Source organism: Coturnix japonica, chromosome 1 (assembly GCF_054131305.1).
Source record: "Coturnix japonica strain WE chromosome 1, WE-NBRP24, whole genome shotgun sequence".
Taxonomy (NCBI): Eukaryota; Metazoa; Chordata; class Aves; order Galliformes; family Phasianidae; genus Coturnix; species Coturnix japonica.
In genome coordinates, this window is record NC_140663.1 from 60,849,762 (window position 1) to 60,865,594 (window position 15,833).

At 49.2% G+C, this 15,833-nt stretch overlaps 4 protein-coding genes across 20 annotated transcripts in view; all 4 read right to left on the minus strand.

The window, feature by feature from the left end:
- Positions 1-1,032, minus strand: part of IRAG2 (inositol 1,4,5-triphosphate receptor associated 2) — a 52,856-nt gene extending 51,824 nt beyond the window's left edge. For 11 of the 12 annotated variants that reach the window (XR_014944139.1, XR_014944138.1, XR_014944137.1 and 8 more), the window contains exon 1: positions 944-1,032. The gene's annotated coding sequence lies outside the window, so the exon portion shown is untranslated. The remainder of the gene's footprint in view (positions 1-943) is intronic. The other variant, XM_085541814.1, reaches the window with a different exon arrangement.
- Positions 1,033-2,587: 1,555 nt separating this feature from the next.
- LOC146762457 (uncharacterized) lies at positions 2,588-3,842 on the minus strand. Its single transcript, XM_085536785.1, has one exon. It carries the CDS (start codon positions 3,640-3,642, stop codon positions 2,686-2,688), a length of 957 nt encoding a protein of 318 aa, XP_085392911.1. The 5' UTR covers positions 3,643-3,842; the 3' UTR covers positions 2,588-2,685.
- Positions 3,843-7,573: 3,731 nt separating this feature from the next.
- On the minus strand, positions 7,574-8,729 carry LOC146762458 (uncharacterized). The gene has a single exon (XM_085536786.1). The coding sequence runs from the start codon at positions 8,727-8,729 to the stop codon at positions 7,770-7,772; it is 960 nt and encodes a 319-aa protein (XP_085392912.1). The 3' UTR covers positions 7,574-7,769.
- A 4,166-nt stretch (positions 8,730-12,895) lies between these two features.
- GYS2 (glycogen synthase 2) overlaps positions 12,896-15,833 on the minus strand; it is a 39,678-nt gene continuing 36,740 nt past the window's right edge. For all 6 annotated transcript variants that reach the window (XR_001556676.3, XR_014944194.1, XM_032446171.2 and 3 more), the window contains 2 exons: positions 14,886-14,966; positions 12,896-13,812 (listed from right to left, as the gene is read on the minus strand). Coding sequence is in view for 4 of the 6 variants with exons in the window: in XM_032446171.2 (XP_032302062.1) it covers positions 13,591-13,812; positions 14,886-14,966 (303 nt within the window). In the remaining 2 variants the exon portion in view is untranslated. The remainder of the gene's footprint in view (positions 13,813-14,885; positions 14,967-15,833) is intronic.

Here is a 15,833-nt window from a genome sequence, read left to right on the forward strand (position 1 = left end):
ATTTAAACTGCCTTGCTGCTGACAGTTGATCCTAAGATAAAAGGCAGAACAACAACCAGCTTAAAAGCATGAGAGAGGTCACTTTGGCTCCTGCAGGAGCATTTCTGAGAAGGATGGGCAGAGTATTTGGTTAAGCTGTATCTCAGAATTTGTGCACTTACTGTCACTTGACATGCGTCCACAGCACGATCATGCTGAAACAAACACATGGTATCATTTTTCAGTGATCCAGAATCACAGAATCACAGAATGACCCAGGTTGGAAGGGACCTCAAGGATCTTGTGGTTCCAACCCCCCGGCCTGGCAGGGCCACCAAACATACACCTTTACTAGATCAGGTTGCCCAGGGCCCCGTCCAACCTGGTCTTGAACACCTCCAAGGACGGGGCATCCACAACCTCCCTGGGCAGCCTGTTCCAGGGCCTAACCACTCTCCTAGTGAAGAACTTCCCCCTAACATCCAACCTAAATCTTCCCTCTTTTAACTTAAAACCATTTCCCCGTGTCCTGCTATTGTCAGCCCTTTCCAAGAGTTTACTCCCCTCCTGGGAGTAAGTTCCCTTCAGGTATTGAAAGGCTGCAATGAGGTCACCCCGCAGCCCTCTTCTCCAGGCTGAACAAGCCCAACTCCTCCAGCCTGTCCCTATAGGGGAGGTGCTCCAGCCCCCTGATCATCCTTGTGGCCCTAATAGCAGAGGTGGCTGTAGATAGCAGTTTACCTTAAGAATGAAAATCCAGTTTTAAAACTGATTTTATGTGGCCAAAGATACAGACAGGCACATAATCACTTTTACTCTACATGGTTCGTGTAGGAGGAACTGTGCCATCAGGTGTCTGTCAAGTGTTTGAAAGGTCAATGTGTGATCAAAGTAGGCCATCTAAACCTCCTCCACCCCTGAATAGCAGTGTAGGTAAATACCTCCCAAGGTCAGACCTTCCTACCTGCTAAGGAACAGGCTGAATCAAGTCTGTGTTGAGATCTGCATCTGAACATATTTATTCGGCCATTTTGTGTCTGTGGGAGTTAAAACACATTTGAAGACTGCCAGGTAAATTAGACGTCTGTTTCTCATCGACAGATTCACTTCTTCCCGAAACACTTTCAAAAGAAGCTTCATATGTTTGACCAAATGCTGTGTGAGGGAAAGATATGACTTTGGAATACTTTTGAAATTTTATTTTATGATTGGGTGTTGTCACAGTTTTACAAGTCTTGTTATTGATATTCCGCACCATAACATCATGTGGTGTACTGGGAGTTAAACATCATGTGGTGCAGTTCCATGGACTGTTGCCATATCCGAATACCTGGTTCTGAGAAGAACTCTATTTCCTAGAAGACTTTCACTGTTCACTTTCCATTTTCCATTCAGAGAGAAAGATAAATCTCTTTTGCAGCTCACAAGACGGCCCCTTTTCTTTTACTGCTCAGCTCTGCAGTAAAGTGCCCTGAGAAAACTGATCTGACTATTAAAAGCAGCTGTAGAGAATGTGTTCAGAATCTCAGCCTTTTCCTTCTCTACAGTGGTCAATAACATGGTGTTATTTTGTATTCCGATAACATATTCCGGAAAATAGTTTTGTTTTGTTTTGTTTTTTATACTCAGAACACACTGGGCCTTTATGAAGTTTGCCCCTCTGCTCTCTGGAGCTATATATACACCTGACAAACTAAAATTGCAGATGGAAATACCTATCTGGTAGCTGTATGAAACATGGCATTGGACTGGACATTGAAAGCTACTGCCCAGAGGGAGCTGATAATTTGACAGAATGTGTGATATATAAGCAGGCTTCCAGCTTCTCACTTGAATTCCTTGGGCGTTTTCTGAATGATCACCTGATGACCACATTGTTAACCTTCCCACAGCAGCCAGGAAGGCACAGACAACACATGTCACAGGGGAAGTGTAACATTTTAACTAAAAACACCTCCCACAATAAAGTAGAGGCCGTGTGCAGCCTGTGATGCAGATACTGGAGGACACATCACACATGGGTGGAGGACGGGCTCCTGTCCACGGTGGGGACAAGCCCTGCTCCTCACATGGAGCCCTCCTGCCCTACAAGGACACCACATCCCACCAAGACCAGCAAGCCCTGGGCAGGTGGGACAAGGACAGTTTGCAATGGACGTGCAAAATGAGCAACACCCGGTCTGCCTTGTGCTGGGGAGCCCAGCTCCGGGCGCAGTGCTCCAGCTGTGGCCTCGTCAGAGCTGAGCAGAGGGCAGGATAACCGCCCTTCACCTGCCGGTAGCACCCGGCTTCATGCAGCCCAGGACAGCGCTCATCAAGGCGGCCTGGGCTCCTTGCTGGCTCAGCCTGGTGTCCTGCAGGACTCCTCGGTCCGCTCCAGCTGGCAAACCCCAGCTGTCGTGCGCTCTGGGCATGTTCCCCCAGGTGCAGAAATTTGCCCTTGCCCTCCCTGAAGCCCGTGGGGTTCCTGTCTGGGCTGCAACAGTGCAAGCAGTGGCAGAGCAGCGGGATAAAGGCGAAAAAGAAAGAGTTGAGGATGGGGAAGCAACAACAGCTGTGCCATTAGCAATACCAAGACATATTTTTGCAGTCTTTCTATCTAGTTTATTTGAATGTTGGAAGTGGACACTGATGGCAAGGGTCCATTGGGGCCGGTGTGTGTCCCAGCTGCTGCCCGGCCCCAGTCTCATCAGCTCTGTGGCTGTTCTAATCCTGCCGGTGGGGTGGCCTCTTCTTTGGTGATGCTGAGGCCTGGCAGTCGCTGGCCTTCCTCTTTGGGGCTCTCTGGGGCTGCTGAGGTTGGCTGTTCCCAGACGGCCCTGCCACAGGCTGTGCTGGCTCCTCGTTGGGCGCTGCCTGCTCCATGGTGACCGCCGCAGGGTTGGAATGTGGGCGGCTGGGACGCCCATTGAGGTCTCCTGTCCTGCCCAGCATTTCGTCCCTGTTGGAGCTGGCAGAGCTGATGGAGGGCGCTGGGCCAGGGACAGGAGCCTCCTGTTGTGGGGCAGCACTGGGCTCTGATGCTGGGTTGCCTTCTTCTGCCTCAGCAGGAGGGCTGATGTTGAGGCCCAGGAAGTGCAGTACATCCCTGCTGCACCTCTGCACAGTGAAGGCGATGAACTGCCTTACAAAGTTCCTGGTGTGGCCGCGCAGGTTGGTGTCCAGCCTCTGTATGAGGATCTCCTGGTCCAAGCCAACGAGGAGCAGGGCCGAGATGACACTGTTGGCCAGTGCATCTGCCTGGGGCTCCTCGGTGCCCAGGATGCGGCGCAGCTTCCGTTGCAGCCAGGAGCGCAGGGGCCGCAGCAGGGCCGGGTACTCCCTGAAGATGGAAGCCCAGGTGGCAGGGGAGAGGCCATGTGCAGAATGCCTGGGCACTGCAAGCCATGCCTGGGCTGCCTGGGGGCCTGCGGGGCTCCTCGTGGCAACGGATGCCACTGCAGCTGGAGCTGGTCTGAGGACCAGCTCCTCGTAGTCACTGTCCGCTTGCATGGTGTGGATGATGGACTGCACACCCTGTTTGCAAAGCGGACACTGGGGCCTGGTGCTCGTCCACCGCTGGATGCAGGTGAAGCAGAACTGGTGGCAGCACGGCATGGCGTACGCCGCGCTGTCCCAGTTCTCCAGGCACACAGGGCAGCGAGTGTCTAATGCTGCCTCCATGCTTCCACCAGTTGTGGTGGGCCAAGGGGAGCGGGAGATGGCAACGCACTCCCCAGCACTGGCGCTGCAGCAGCTGCAGATGTCACGCTGGAAGAGGACAAGAGGACAAGAGACGTGAGTCACACGGCAGCCTGGGAAGGGTCCCTCGAGATGCCCCCCACCCCCGCCGCCAGTCCCCGTGCCGCCTACCTATGCTGCTGCACTCGCCTCTCTGGGCTGTCCCGTCTGCCTGCTCCCAGCAGGGTCGGGGAAAGAACAAGTGGCTCTGAGACGGCCGCTGAGAGCTGCGCTAGCAGCACCCAGAGCACGTTCCAGCACCAAAGCTCGCCCTGTCCACACTCCAGTCCTCGCACACACACTCGGTAGGAGGCCAGGCACGAACTGCTGGGCTGAGCCGCTGCGCCCACGTAGAAGGATCCGTGGGCAATGGAGTAACAATCCGTTGCCTGGAGATGTCTCGCAGCATGGCCTGGTCAAGCTCCTGGGCGTCAACTTCACTTCACTTTCACCTGGACACATCACTGCCCTACCCACAGCCATGCCACAGTCCATTGCTGGCTCGTCACAATGTGCTGTCCTCACCTGCACCATGTGCTCCAGCACAAGTGCCACAAGTTTCTGGGCTTTTCCCTGTGCCGCTGCCCACTCCATTGCCCACATCTCATGTGCTTGTCATTGGTGTTTCAAACCAGTCACCGCGGCCTTGGACACATTTTCCCATTGGCCCCATTGGGTTGCTCTGGCCGTGGCTCGCAGCCCCAGGCGTGTACTGCAAGAAGGTTTATTCAATAAAAGTTCATTTTTCTCTTGATAGTTGGGCTTGATGATCTCAGAGGTCTTTTCCAACCTTAAGGATTCTATCATTCTATCATTCTTAGGCTTCACGAGGAAGTCCTGCAGGCTCTCCCCACACTCCCCCTCTGCTAGCCTGCCCTCTGGGACATCCATGTTCCTCCCAAGGGATATCAAAACCCAATGCTATCTCTGGGGGATTTTCTCCCCTTTGCAGAGCAATCAAACCACAGGTAGGAATGCCTCCTGCTGCAAGCCTTGGCCTTCCAATCGTACAAGGCCTTGCAACAGTTGGGTCCCAGGTGGCTCTTCCTTATTGTCAGGAGTCATTTGACATTATCTAATTGCCGGTTTGTTGGTCATAGTGAAGGATAAAAGCCTGGTGTCCCTCAGCCAGTATATGGGAGAGCAGGGGCGGTCCATTTGAGCTCCATTGACATGACAGAGAGCTGAAGGGCAAGGCAGCATAGCAGGAAAGGTGTCTGGATGCAGGGAGAGGGGAAAGGAGGCCTCGGGACCGCAGCTAAGAGAAAGGAAGATTGAAGGCAGAATGAAGGGCCTGGAGAGGAGTTCAAAGGGAGTAGGAAGAAGGAGGCAGAGGGTAACAGGGCTGCTGAAAAAATCAGGGAAATAAAGGGAGCCCATGGATAGGAGTGCTGTGGTGTGTCTGTGGGTAGCACTGCCCTGCGGAGGCCTCTGGCACTGTGCTGGCACCCACACTCACACTGACAGGGAGAGCTGCACCATCAACTCAATTCACTGCAAGTTTTCCTGAGCAGATGTGATGTTGCCGTCTTCCAGCTCTCTGCTGGATTTATAATTTGACAAGGAAACTACAGGGAGGAAAAAGCACCCCAAACCACATAGTGACAAATGGTTACAACACGTGCATTAGCGCCTCAGCACAAGGCCCAGCTGAGAGCCCACTTTCCACTGTACTTTTCCTGCACATCTGCCAAGCACTGCATGGAAAGAGCTGCCTGTGACATCTTGTGGGGGCATTTCCCAGTCACAGCTTCCAAAGGGTAACAAAAGCCTGAGTTCTGTAAAACATAAGTCATCACCCAAATGACCGGAGTTTTAAAATCATGTAAGTTACAGCCAGGAGAAGAAATGATGACTCCCGCTGTTTGGTCTGCTCTAGCTGTGTCTACTTGGAGTTCATCAGCTCCACTGGCAAAATTAACATCTCATAATTACTTTATAATTCAATTTATGTTTTATGCATTTTATCTAAAGAATTAACAGCCAGTGTGTGAACCACTGATCATTAAACATCTTTGGATCAGTCAACATCCTGGATCCCCGTGTCTGTGCTTTCATTTTTATTTCAGGATGACTGACTGCTGCTGGAACCAGCCATTAAGGAAAGCAGCACATTGCCCATCCCTGGGAAGTACCAGCCCCAGGCTGAGCACCTTGATGGATTTGTCCTGCTACATGTTGCAGGACATAGCACAGGAAGAAAGCGTGCAGATGAAAGTTCATAAACAAGGGAGCGGGCGAAATGATCTTACAGTCCCCTTCTGCCTTACAATCTTCAAACAATGAATTGAAATCTAAGAAAATGAGTCCACCCAGCAGGGACAGAACACAACCTATGCAAAGCTGGAACAGGAGATGGTGCAGGGTGATAAGGTGCAGGCGACAGCCTCATTGCATTGGAACTCAGGGGTTTTGGCAGCTGGAGGAGCTGAGGAAATGTCTCCAGCCCTGCATGACTCCCAGAATCACAGAACCACAGAATCACAGAACCTCAGGGGTTGGAAGGGACCTCCAGAAATCATCGAGTCCAACCCTCCTACCAAAGCAGGATCCCTACACCACATCACACAGGTAGGCGTCCAGGTGGGTCTTGAATATCTCCAGAGAAGGAGACTCCACCACCTCCCTGGGCAGCCTGTTCCAGTGCTCCGTCACCCTCACTGTAAAGAAGTTCTTGCATACATTCATGCAGAACTTCCTATGCTCCAGTTTCTGTCTGTTTTCCCTTGTCCTGTCTCCACACACTACTGAAAAGAGTCTGGCCTCACCACTTTGACCCCACGCCTCAGATATTTATGAACCTGGATCAGATCCCCTCTCAGCCGTCTTTTCTCAAGGCTAAACAGACCCAGTTCACTCAGCCTTTCTTCATAGGGGAGATGCTCCAGGCCCTTCACCATCTTTGTGGCCCTCCGCTGGACTCTTTCCAAGAGATCCCCGTATTTTTTGTACTGGGGAGCCCAGAACTGGACACAGTATTCCAGATGAGGCCTCACCAGGGCAGAGTAGAGGGGGAGGATCACTTCCCTCGGCCTGCTGGACACGCTCTTTTTAATGCACCCCAGAATGCCATTGGCCTTTTAGGCCACAAGGGCACACTGCCGACTCATGGCCAACCTGTTGTCCACCAGGACGCCCAGGTCCCTCTCAGCAGAGCTCCTCTCCAGCAGGTCAAAAAACTGAAACTGCCCCCAAATCCTCACCCTCCCAGGGTCTGGGAATGGCCTGACCCCAGCATGGTCCTGAAACCCCACAGCAGCCAGGAAGTCACAGACAACACACGTCACAGGGGAAGTGTAACATTTTAACTAAAAACACCTCCCACAATAAAGTAGAGGCCGTGTGCAGCCTGTGATGCAGATACTGGAGGACACATCACACATGGGTGGAGGACAGGCTCCTGTCCACAGTGGGGACAAGCCATGCTCCTCACATGGAGCCCTCCTGCCCTACAAGGACACCACATCCCACCAAGACCAGCAAGCCCTGGGCAGGTGGGACAAGGACAGTTTGCAATGGACGTGCAAAATGAGCAACACCCGGTCTGCCTTGTGCTGGGGAGCCCAGCTCCGGGCGCAGTGCTCCAGCTGTGGCCTCGTCAGAGCTGAGCAGAGGGCAGGATAACCGCCCTTCACCTGCCGGTAGCACCCGGCTTCATGCAGCCCAGGACAGCGCTCACCAAGGCAGCCTGGGCTCCTTGCTGGCTCAGCCTGGTGTCCTGCAGGACTCCTCGGTCCGCTCCAGCTGGCAAACCCCAGCTGTCGTGCGCTCTGGGCATGTTCCCCCAGGTGCAGAAATTTGCCCTTGCCCTCCCTGAAGCCCGTGGGGTTCCTGTCTGGGCTGCAACAGTGCAAGCAGTGGCAGAGCAGCGGGATAAAGGCGAAAAAGAAAGAGTTGAGGATGGGGAAGCAACAACAGCTGTGCCATTAGCAATACCAAGACATATTTTTGCAGTCTTTCTATCTAGTTTATTTGAATGTTGGAAGTGGACATTGATGGCAAGGGTCCATTGGGGCCGGTGTGTGTCCCAGCTGCTGCCCGGCCCCAGTCTCATCAGCTCTGTGGCTGTTCTAATCCTGCCGGTGGGGTGGCCTCTTCTTTGGTGATGCTGAGGCCTGGCAGTTGCTGGCCTTCCTCTTTGGGGCTCTCTGGGGCTGCTGAGGTTGGCTGTTCCCAGACGGCCCTGCCACAGGCTGTGCTGGCTCCTCGTTGGGCGCTGCCTGCTCCATGGTGACCGCCGCAGGGTTGGAATGTGGGCGGCTGGGACGCCCATTCAGGTCTTCTCCTGTCCTGCCCAGCATTTCGTCCCTGTTGGAGCTGGCAGAGCTGATGGAGGGCGCTGGGCCAGGGACAGGAGCCTCCTGTTGTGGGGCAGCACTGGGCTCTGATGCTGGGTTGCCTTCTTCTGCCTCAGCAGGAGGGCTGATATTGAGGCCCAGGAAGTGCAGTACATCCCTGCTGCACCTCTGCACAGTGAAGGCAATGAACTGCCTTACAAAGTTCCTGGTGTGGCCACGCAGGTTGGTGTCCAGCCTCTGTATAAGGATCTCCTGGTCCAAGCCAACGAGGAGCAGGGCCGAGATGACACTGTTGGCCAGTGCATCTGCCTGGGGCTCCTCGGTGCCCAGGATGCGGCGCAGCTTCCGTTGCAGCCAGGAGCGCAGGGGCCGCAGCAGGGCCGGGTACTCCCTGAAGATGGAAGCCCAGGTGGCAGGGGAGAGGCCATGTGCAGAATGCCTGGGCACTGCAAGCCATGCCTGGGCTGCCTGGGGGCCTGCGGGGCTCCTCGTGGCAACGGATGCCACTGCAGCTGGAGCTGGTCTGAGGACCAGCTCCTCGTAGTCACTGTCCGCTTGCATGGTGTGGATGATGGACTGCACACCCTGTTTGCAAAGCGGACACTGGGGCCTGGTGCTCGTCCACCGCTGGATGCAGGTGAAGCAGAACTGGTGGCAGCACGGCATGGCGTACGCCGCGCTGTCCCAGTTCTCCAGGCACACAGGGCAGCGAGTGTCTAATGCTGCCTCCATGCTTCCACCAGTTGTGATGGACCAGGGGGAGCGGGAGATGGCAACGCGCTCCCCAGCACTGGCGCTGCAGCAGCAGCAGGTGTCACGCTGGAAGAGGACAAGAGGACGAGAGACGTGAGTCACACGGCAGCCTGGGAAGGGTCCCTCGAGATGCCCCCCACCCCTGCCGCCAGTCCCCGTGCCGCCTACCTATGCTGCTGCACTCGCCTCTCTGGGCTGCCCCGTCTGCCTGCTCCCAGCAGGGTCGGGGAAAGAACAAGTGGCTCTGAGACGGCCGCTGAGAGCTGCGCTAGCAGCACCCAGAGCACGTTCCAGCACCAAAGCTCGCCCTGTCCACACTCCAGTCCTCGCACACACGCTCGGTTGGAGGCCAGGCACGAACTGCTGGGCTGAGCCGCTGCGCCCACGTAGAAGGATCCGTGGGCTATGGAGTCACAATCCGTTGCCTGGAGATGTCTCACAGCATGGCCTGGCCAAGCTCCTGGGCGTCAACTTCACTTCACCTTCACCTGGACACATCACAGCCCAACCCACAGCCATGCCACAGTCCATTGCTGGCTCGTCACAATGAGCTGTCCTCACCTGCACCATGTGCTCCAGCACAAGTGCCACAAGTTTCTGGGCTTTTCCTGGTGCCGCTGCCCACTCCATTGCCCACATCTCGTGTGCTTGGCATTGGTGTTTCACACCAGTCACCGCGGCCTTGGACACATCTTCCCATTGGCCCCATTGGGTTGCTCTGGCCGTGGCTCGCAGCCCCAGGCGTGTACTGCAAGAAGGTTTATTCAATAAAAGTTCATTTTTCTCTCTGATAGTTGGACTTGATTATCTCAGAGGTCTTTTCCAACCTTAAGGATTCTATCATTCTATCATTCTTGGGCTTCAGGAGGAAGTCCTACAGGCTCTCCCCACACTCCCCCTCTGCTGGCCTTCTCTCTGGGATGTCCAGGTTCCTCCCAAGGGATATCAAAACCCAATTACTCTCTGGGGGATTTTCTGCTTTTTACAGAGCAATCAGACCTGAGATTGAGAGCTGGCTTTCTCAGGCATGGAATGTCTGAGATGCTTAGTAAGGGAAATTCATGTTTTCATACAGAGTTTTTTAATACACTGCAACAGGTTTTCCCACAGAGCTTGTGGATGCCCCGTCCCTGGAGATATTCAAGTCCAGGCTGCATGTAGCTCTGGGCAGTGTGGTCTGGTGGTTGGCAACCTTGAACATAGGAGGGGGGTTGAAACTCGATCATTGTGGTACTTTTCAACTGAGGCCGTTCCATGATTCCACAATTCTCTGATTTTCTGATTCTCTGATTCTCCAACTCTATGGTAGTTGGACTTTATCTCAGAGGTCTTTTCCAACCTTAATGTTTCTATGATTCTATCATTCTTGGGCTTCAGGAGGAAGCCCTGCAGGCTCTTCCTACACTCCAGCTCTTCTGTCCAGCCCTCTGAAACCTCCAGGTTCCTCCCAAGAGATGTCAAACCCCAGGGCAGTCTCTGGATGATTTTCTCTCCCTTGCAGTGCAATCAAACCATAGGGCTGTTTCCAGCTGCAATCTTTGGCCCTCTGTTCCTACAGGGGCTTGTAACAGTTGGCTCCCCAGTTGGCTTGTCCTTATCTGGAGTCATTTGACATTATCTAGTCGCCAGTTAGTTGGTCGTAGTGAAGGATAAAAGCCTGGTGTCCCTCAGGCAGTGGATGGGAGGGCAGGGACTGGACAGTTGAAATCCATTGACATGACAGAGAGCTGCAGGGCAAGGCAACAGAGCAGCAAAGGTGTCTGGATGCAGGGAGAGGGGAAAGGAGGCCTGGGGGCAGCAGCTAAGAGAAAGGAGGATTGAACCGGAGTTTTAAACTCATGTAAGTTACAGCAAGGAGAAGAAATGATCACTTCCTCTGTTTCATCTGCTCTATCATTTTTTTACCACTTGGATTAAGTGGTTTGCACTGATTACACAACAAGCTTGGATGGAGAACCTCTGTTTTCCAGGAACCTTAGAGGTGATCATGGACTGGCCTGAGGGAAAAAAGTTTGGAACATCACCAGCAGAAGCAGTATTGTATGCTAAGTGGTCCCTATCATACAATGAACTACCAGAAAATGAAAAGAAATATGCTATATACACTGATGGATCATGTTGTATTGTGGGGAAGCATTGCAGGTGAAAAACTGCTGTGTGGAGCCCTACATGAACCGTTGCAGAGGCCACCGAAGAAAAAGGAGAATCAAGCCAATTTGCAGAAGTAAAGGTTGTCCAACTGGCCTTAGATGTTGCTGAATGGGAGAGGTGGCCAATGCGTTATGTTTATAAATGTCTTACAGGGGTTGTTACAGCAGTGGGAACAAAACGTTTGGCAATGAAGGAGCAAACCTGTTTGGGCTGCTGTACTGTGGAAAGACATTGCTGCCTGAATAAAGGTTTTAAAGGCTCATCATGCAGATGCTTATGTGCCAAAGAATTTGGCTACTGAAGAACAACAAAATAATCATCAAGTAGATTGAGCTGCGAAAACAGAGGTGGTTCAAGTAGGCTTGGACTGGCAAAATAAGAGTGGAATATTCCCAGCTCTGTTGGCCCATGAAAGCCATCAGAGAAGAGATGCGACATATACGTGGGCTAGAGACCAAGGGATGGACACTATTGCACAGGTTATTCATGACTGTGAAACATGTACCACAGTTGAACATATCAAGAGGATGAAACCTCTCTGGGGGGAAGGGCGACAGCAAAAGTGTAAATACGGGGAGGTGTGGCAGATTGATTATATCACCTTGACATGATCTCACAATGGTAAGCGTTATGTGTCAGATAATGGGACTCATTTCAAAAATTCTCTTGTAAATACTTGAACCAAATATGGCAATGAGTGGATTAATCATGCACCATCTTTTGTTAAAATTAAACTATACAGTGGATTGTGAAAAACCATGTTGAAAACAGTGGGTGGTGAAACATTTAAGCCCTGTGAGAATCATTTGACAGAAGCCACCCAGCTGGTCAATACTTGAGGATCTATCATTGTGATGGTCCTGCCCATTCCAGCTCCCTACATTCTGTAGAGTGAGATAAGGACTCTGTAGTACATGTAAAGAACATGGTGGGAAAAGCAGTTTGGGTCTTTCCAGCTTCTGGAAAGGGCAAACCTCTGTAGAAATGATTTTGCTCAGGGATCTGAGGGTCTATTTGGTGGGTAATGAAGAAAAATGGGGATGCCCAGCATGTACCACAAAGTAATTTGATGGTGGGGGAGCGTAGTCAGTAATTCTATGTATTTGTATATGTATATATATGTATGTGTGTAATGCATGTGAATTATAGTTTGTATATATAAAGCATGATGTAGTGATGTGGAGTAAGGGGTGGGAGGTCATGGGTTTATGATTTTTATTATTGGCATTCCACATCATAGCATCATGTAGAGCACTGGGAATTAAACAGTTAATGCTCCAGTTTCATGGATTGTCAATAGTTCTGAGTATACCTTTCTCAGAAGTGAAGAAGTACATCTCCCAGAGGACTCTTCATCGATCTGTTTCTGTTTGCCATTTAGAGGAACAGATAAAACTGTTCACAAGTTGCGAGACAGTCCCCTTTCCTTTTTGCTCATCTTTGTGGTGCGTGCTCTCTAGCAGTCTCACCTTCAGCATTAGACTAAAGCCTTCAGTTTTTGGACACTCTCTCACTCATTTCATTTGATTTATTAGCCTCAATTCCAATTATATTGTATTATATTTTGTTATCTTTCAGTCCAATATCTTATTTAGTAAATTAACTTGCCTCTTCAGATTCTTGCTGCTGTTTTGTTTTCAGGCCCATATCCCTACCTTTTCCCCTTTCCCCTTCCTCCTCTCCTGGGTCGTGGGTTCATGGGTTTCCCTGGTCCCATTAGTCATGTAACTGGGCCAAACTGGCCCATAAACTGTTGTCAGGTCTCTTCCACAGAATTGAAGTAGAGCACAAACCAGTGGGTGATTGGAAGAACTAAAATTACACCACTTGGAATTGCTCTGTGGCATGTAAGTTTGTCTGCATGCAAAGCTGTTAACTAAGGAAATGTTCTCATTCTCTTTAGACAAGTCACATTCAGTCCCTCCCTGAATTAGTTTGTTAACAAACTTAATGTAAAACATGATGAAAACAATTGAAGAGACATACCAGAGGAGTCAGAAAATAAACGGTCTGCTGTTTATTGTGGGTATAAAGGACTTCAAGATGACTTCATTTGTATCTAAAATTCAAATGACCACTGCATAAGACTTTATATTGTTCTGCAGTGTGTTTTATCACTGAATCAAAGACACTTCCATGTGCTGTAAAAAATACTTCAAACAATGTAAGTTTACAATAAGATAAACAGCATAAGGAAACACAAAGACCATTTTTTTACATGTCTCAGTTTTTTACCTATGACAAGATTTCTTCAGTATAACACTCATTTCTCTAAATTTTCTGAGCTCTGGCTTAAAGATTACATTAGTTTTGGAGGAAGTAAGGGACGTAAATGAAGGAAGAATTCATTTGGAACAACCATAGCAGAACTATCAGCATGAACTAAGATTAGTGTAGATGATTATGCAGACAAAGGTGTGATCTATGCTTTAGATAAGCTTAAGGAGACTGTTACATTCTAAGTATACCAAGCTTGATAAAAGTCTTCTACCTCTGAGGAGCACAGAAGAATTGTCACTTAAACTACTTTCAAGATGAAGAAATATGAGGCTTCCCAGCAGCGTAGCTCAAGTGTCATTTAAGATTCTCCTAAAATGTAATATACTGTCCTTAATACAGAGATTGCAATGCCTACAGAAGAAACTCTTAAATACATGGAGAGACTCTGCTTGGGTGGAGAGCAACACATTCAGTTCCTGAACTCTCCATGCTGCTTCTTCTTTCCTTGTGGCAATACTCCCAGTGAAAATGGAGACTTGATATTTTGCCTATCCCTTTCAGCTTCCTCATCCTCATCATATCTTTCATCTTCATCTTCATCCTCACCTTCGCTATGGTGAGGGCTGGAATGCTGAGAGACAGAAGGTGATGGTGGCACTGATGAAGGTCTTGGGAATCTGAAACCTTCCGTCTGGCAGAGAGAGAAGCAAATTGTACATAAATTACCACAGTGTTCCTCAATTGATTGTGTACAACAATTTAAGGCTGTCAGTGCTATAAGGCAAACCCTGGATAATGGATGTAAGCTAGACTTACTTTGCACTCCAAAAATAATCTCCCTTGAATACAGATCCTTTAAGTCCTTCTCTGCTAGAAAGTGCTTGTATGTCAGTGATCTTTAGCTGGTGTTATAATAGATAGGCTTCCTTTCCAGCATTGTTTCTTGCAAAATATGACAATCTTTATTGAGCCTTTAAACCCTCACCATTACATTAAAACCTTCTAAGATCTGTAGTCAGAATGTGCTGAATTCAGAATCTGAGCCTGAAGTTTGAACAGTTTTCTAATGATAATGCCAACATCTGCAAAACTAGAGCCAAACAAGGAGTTTTGGCCTAAGCCTCCTTTCTCATTCTCATTTCAAAATATGAGTTGCTCTGGTGGTGTCTGTAGATTTGGTTCAAATAGCATGGAATTTAGACTGGATTTGAGCAGGGTCTCCTTTCAAACTGATGCTAATATTCACTATATGTGAAGTGACTGAAAGCGTGTCTTTAAAGTGACCCCTTGAAATTACAGCCACAGGCATCTCCTCACATACTCTATTTAGGTGAATGCAATACTTTGTGTCTTTTCTTTTCCCCTAGATGTACTTTCCCAACTCTTCTTCTATAGCTAAGTTTGTACAGAACTTCTCCATGGTGTTAATCAGAAAAAGAATTAGACTCTCTTCTAACAGAAATTCCAAAGGCCAATTCCTCAGCTAGTCTGAAGTGGCACAGTCCCATCCATGTCACTCTAGATCATCTGAAGAACTGTTCTGTATTGCACATGGTACCCTTACTGTTTGCATATGACACCTTTACAAGTTCTGATTGGAGCTTGGATCTATAACAAGAGGTTTTAACTGAGAGTTAACTTCCCTGTAATTAAGGGAAGAGAGCCTTATTGCCTCTCTTTCTCTCACACACGCATATTCTTTTTCCTTCTCTCTGTAAAGTAATGGAAAACGCAGATGAATTCATCTCTAAAAGCAGATTTTACCTTTGGTGGAGCACATGGTTCCATCTCAAATTTATCAGGGAATGTTCTGCTGAGGGCCAAGTGTCTAGCATGCATATAATACTGCAACACAGAAGAGAAATCTTTACAAGTCAAGCAAGTCTTGGGTAGATTTAAGGGGGAAAAAAAAAAAAAAGAAAAAAAAAGAAAAAAAGAAAAAAAAAGGAACAAAGAATGAGTATCTTCTCCAAGATGCTCAAAGATGATGATGAGCAAAGGCCAAACACAAGAGGATCCAAATGGTACAGATATTTGTCAAAAATGTATTATCGGGAAATAGCAAACTTCATAGTGAAGCAGGAGGTGCACCAAGATGCAAACCAGCACTCATGACAGGTGGTGTCGTTCAGTGGAGAGTGACTGGTATTTATCTCTCAACATACCACAGGGTCTTTTTTATACAAAGAATTTCACATCTTTAAATATGCATGTGTATACAGTTAACCTCTGGGTTCACCTCGCATAGGAGGAATGTGTAACTGTTAAAAGAAACATTTATGAGTTTGTTGAGGTGTGACATTTAAGGGTTTGGCAAAAATAATTGGTGAATCTATGACAATCGCCAGTCTCCATCACCTGTACTGAAAATAATAGCTTGTGTCAGAACCTTACACTGTGCTGGGACTCATACAGACAGAAAGATTCTCACACAGATACCAACACAGAGAAAGATCCAAAATAGTTACAAAACTGATACACGTGCATCCATCCGCTTTTTTTTCCCTGTTAGGTGGTACTGTGGTGTTTTCTACATCAAATCAAAAACTATTTTGCTTTAATGCACAGATTTACTTCAGGAATTATGATGAAGGTCTAGCAGCATTTTAGGAAGAACAGATAGGATTCTTGAAAGACTCCAGAGCACAAATCCTACTCACTGCAGAGTTGCCAGCATTCTCAGAGACATAAGCTTTTTGTACTGAGGAGTAG

Excerpts from the sequence above, each read along its gene's own strand:
- LOC146762457 (XM_085536785.1), bottom strand. The coding sequence starts at position 3,642 with ATGGAGGCAGCATTAGACACTCGCTGCCCTGTGTGCCTGGAGAACTGG.
- LOC146762458 (XM_085536786.1), bottom strand. The coding sequence starts at position 8,729 with ATGGAGGCAGCATTAGACACTCGCTGCCCTGTGTGCCTGGAGAACTGG.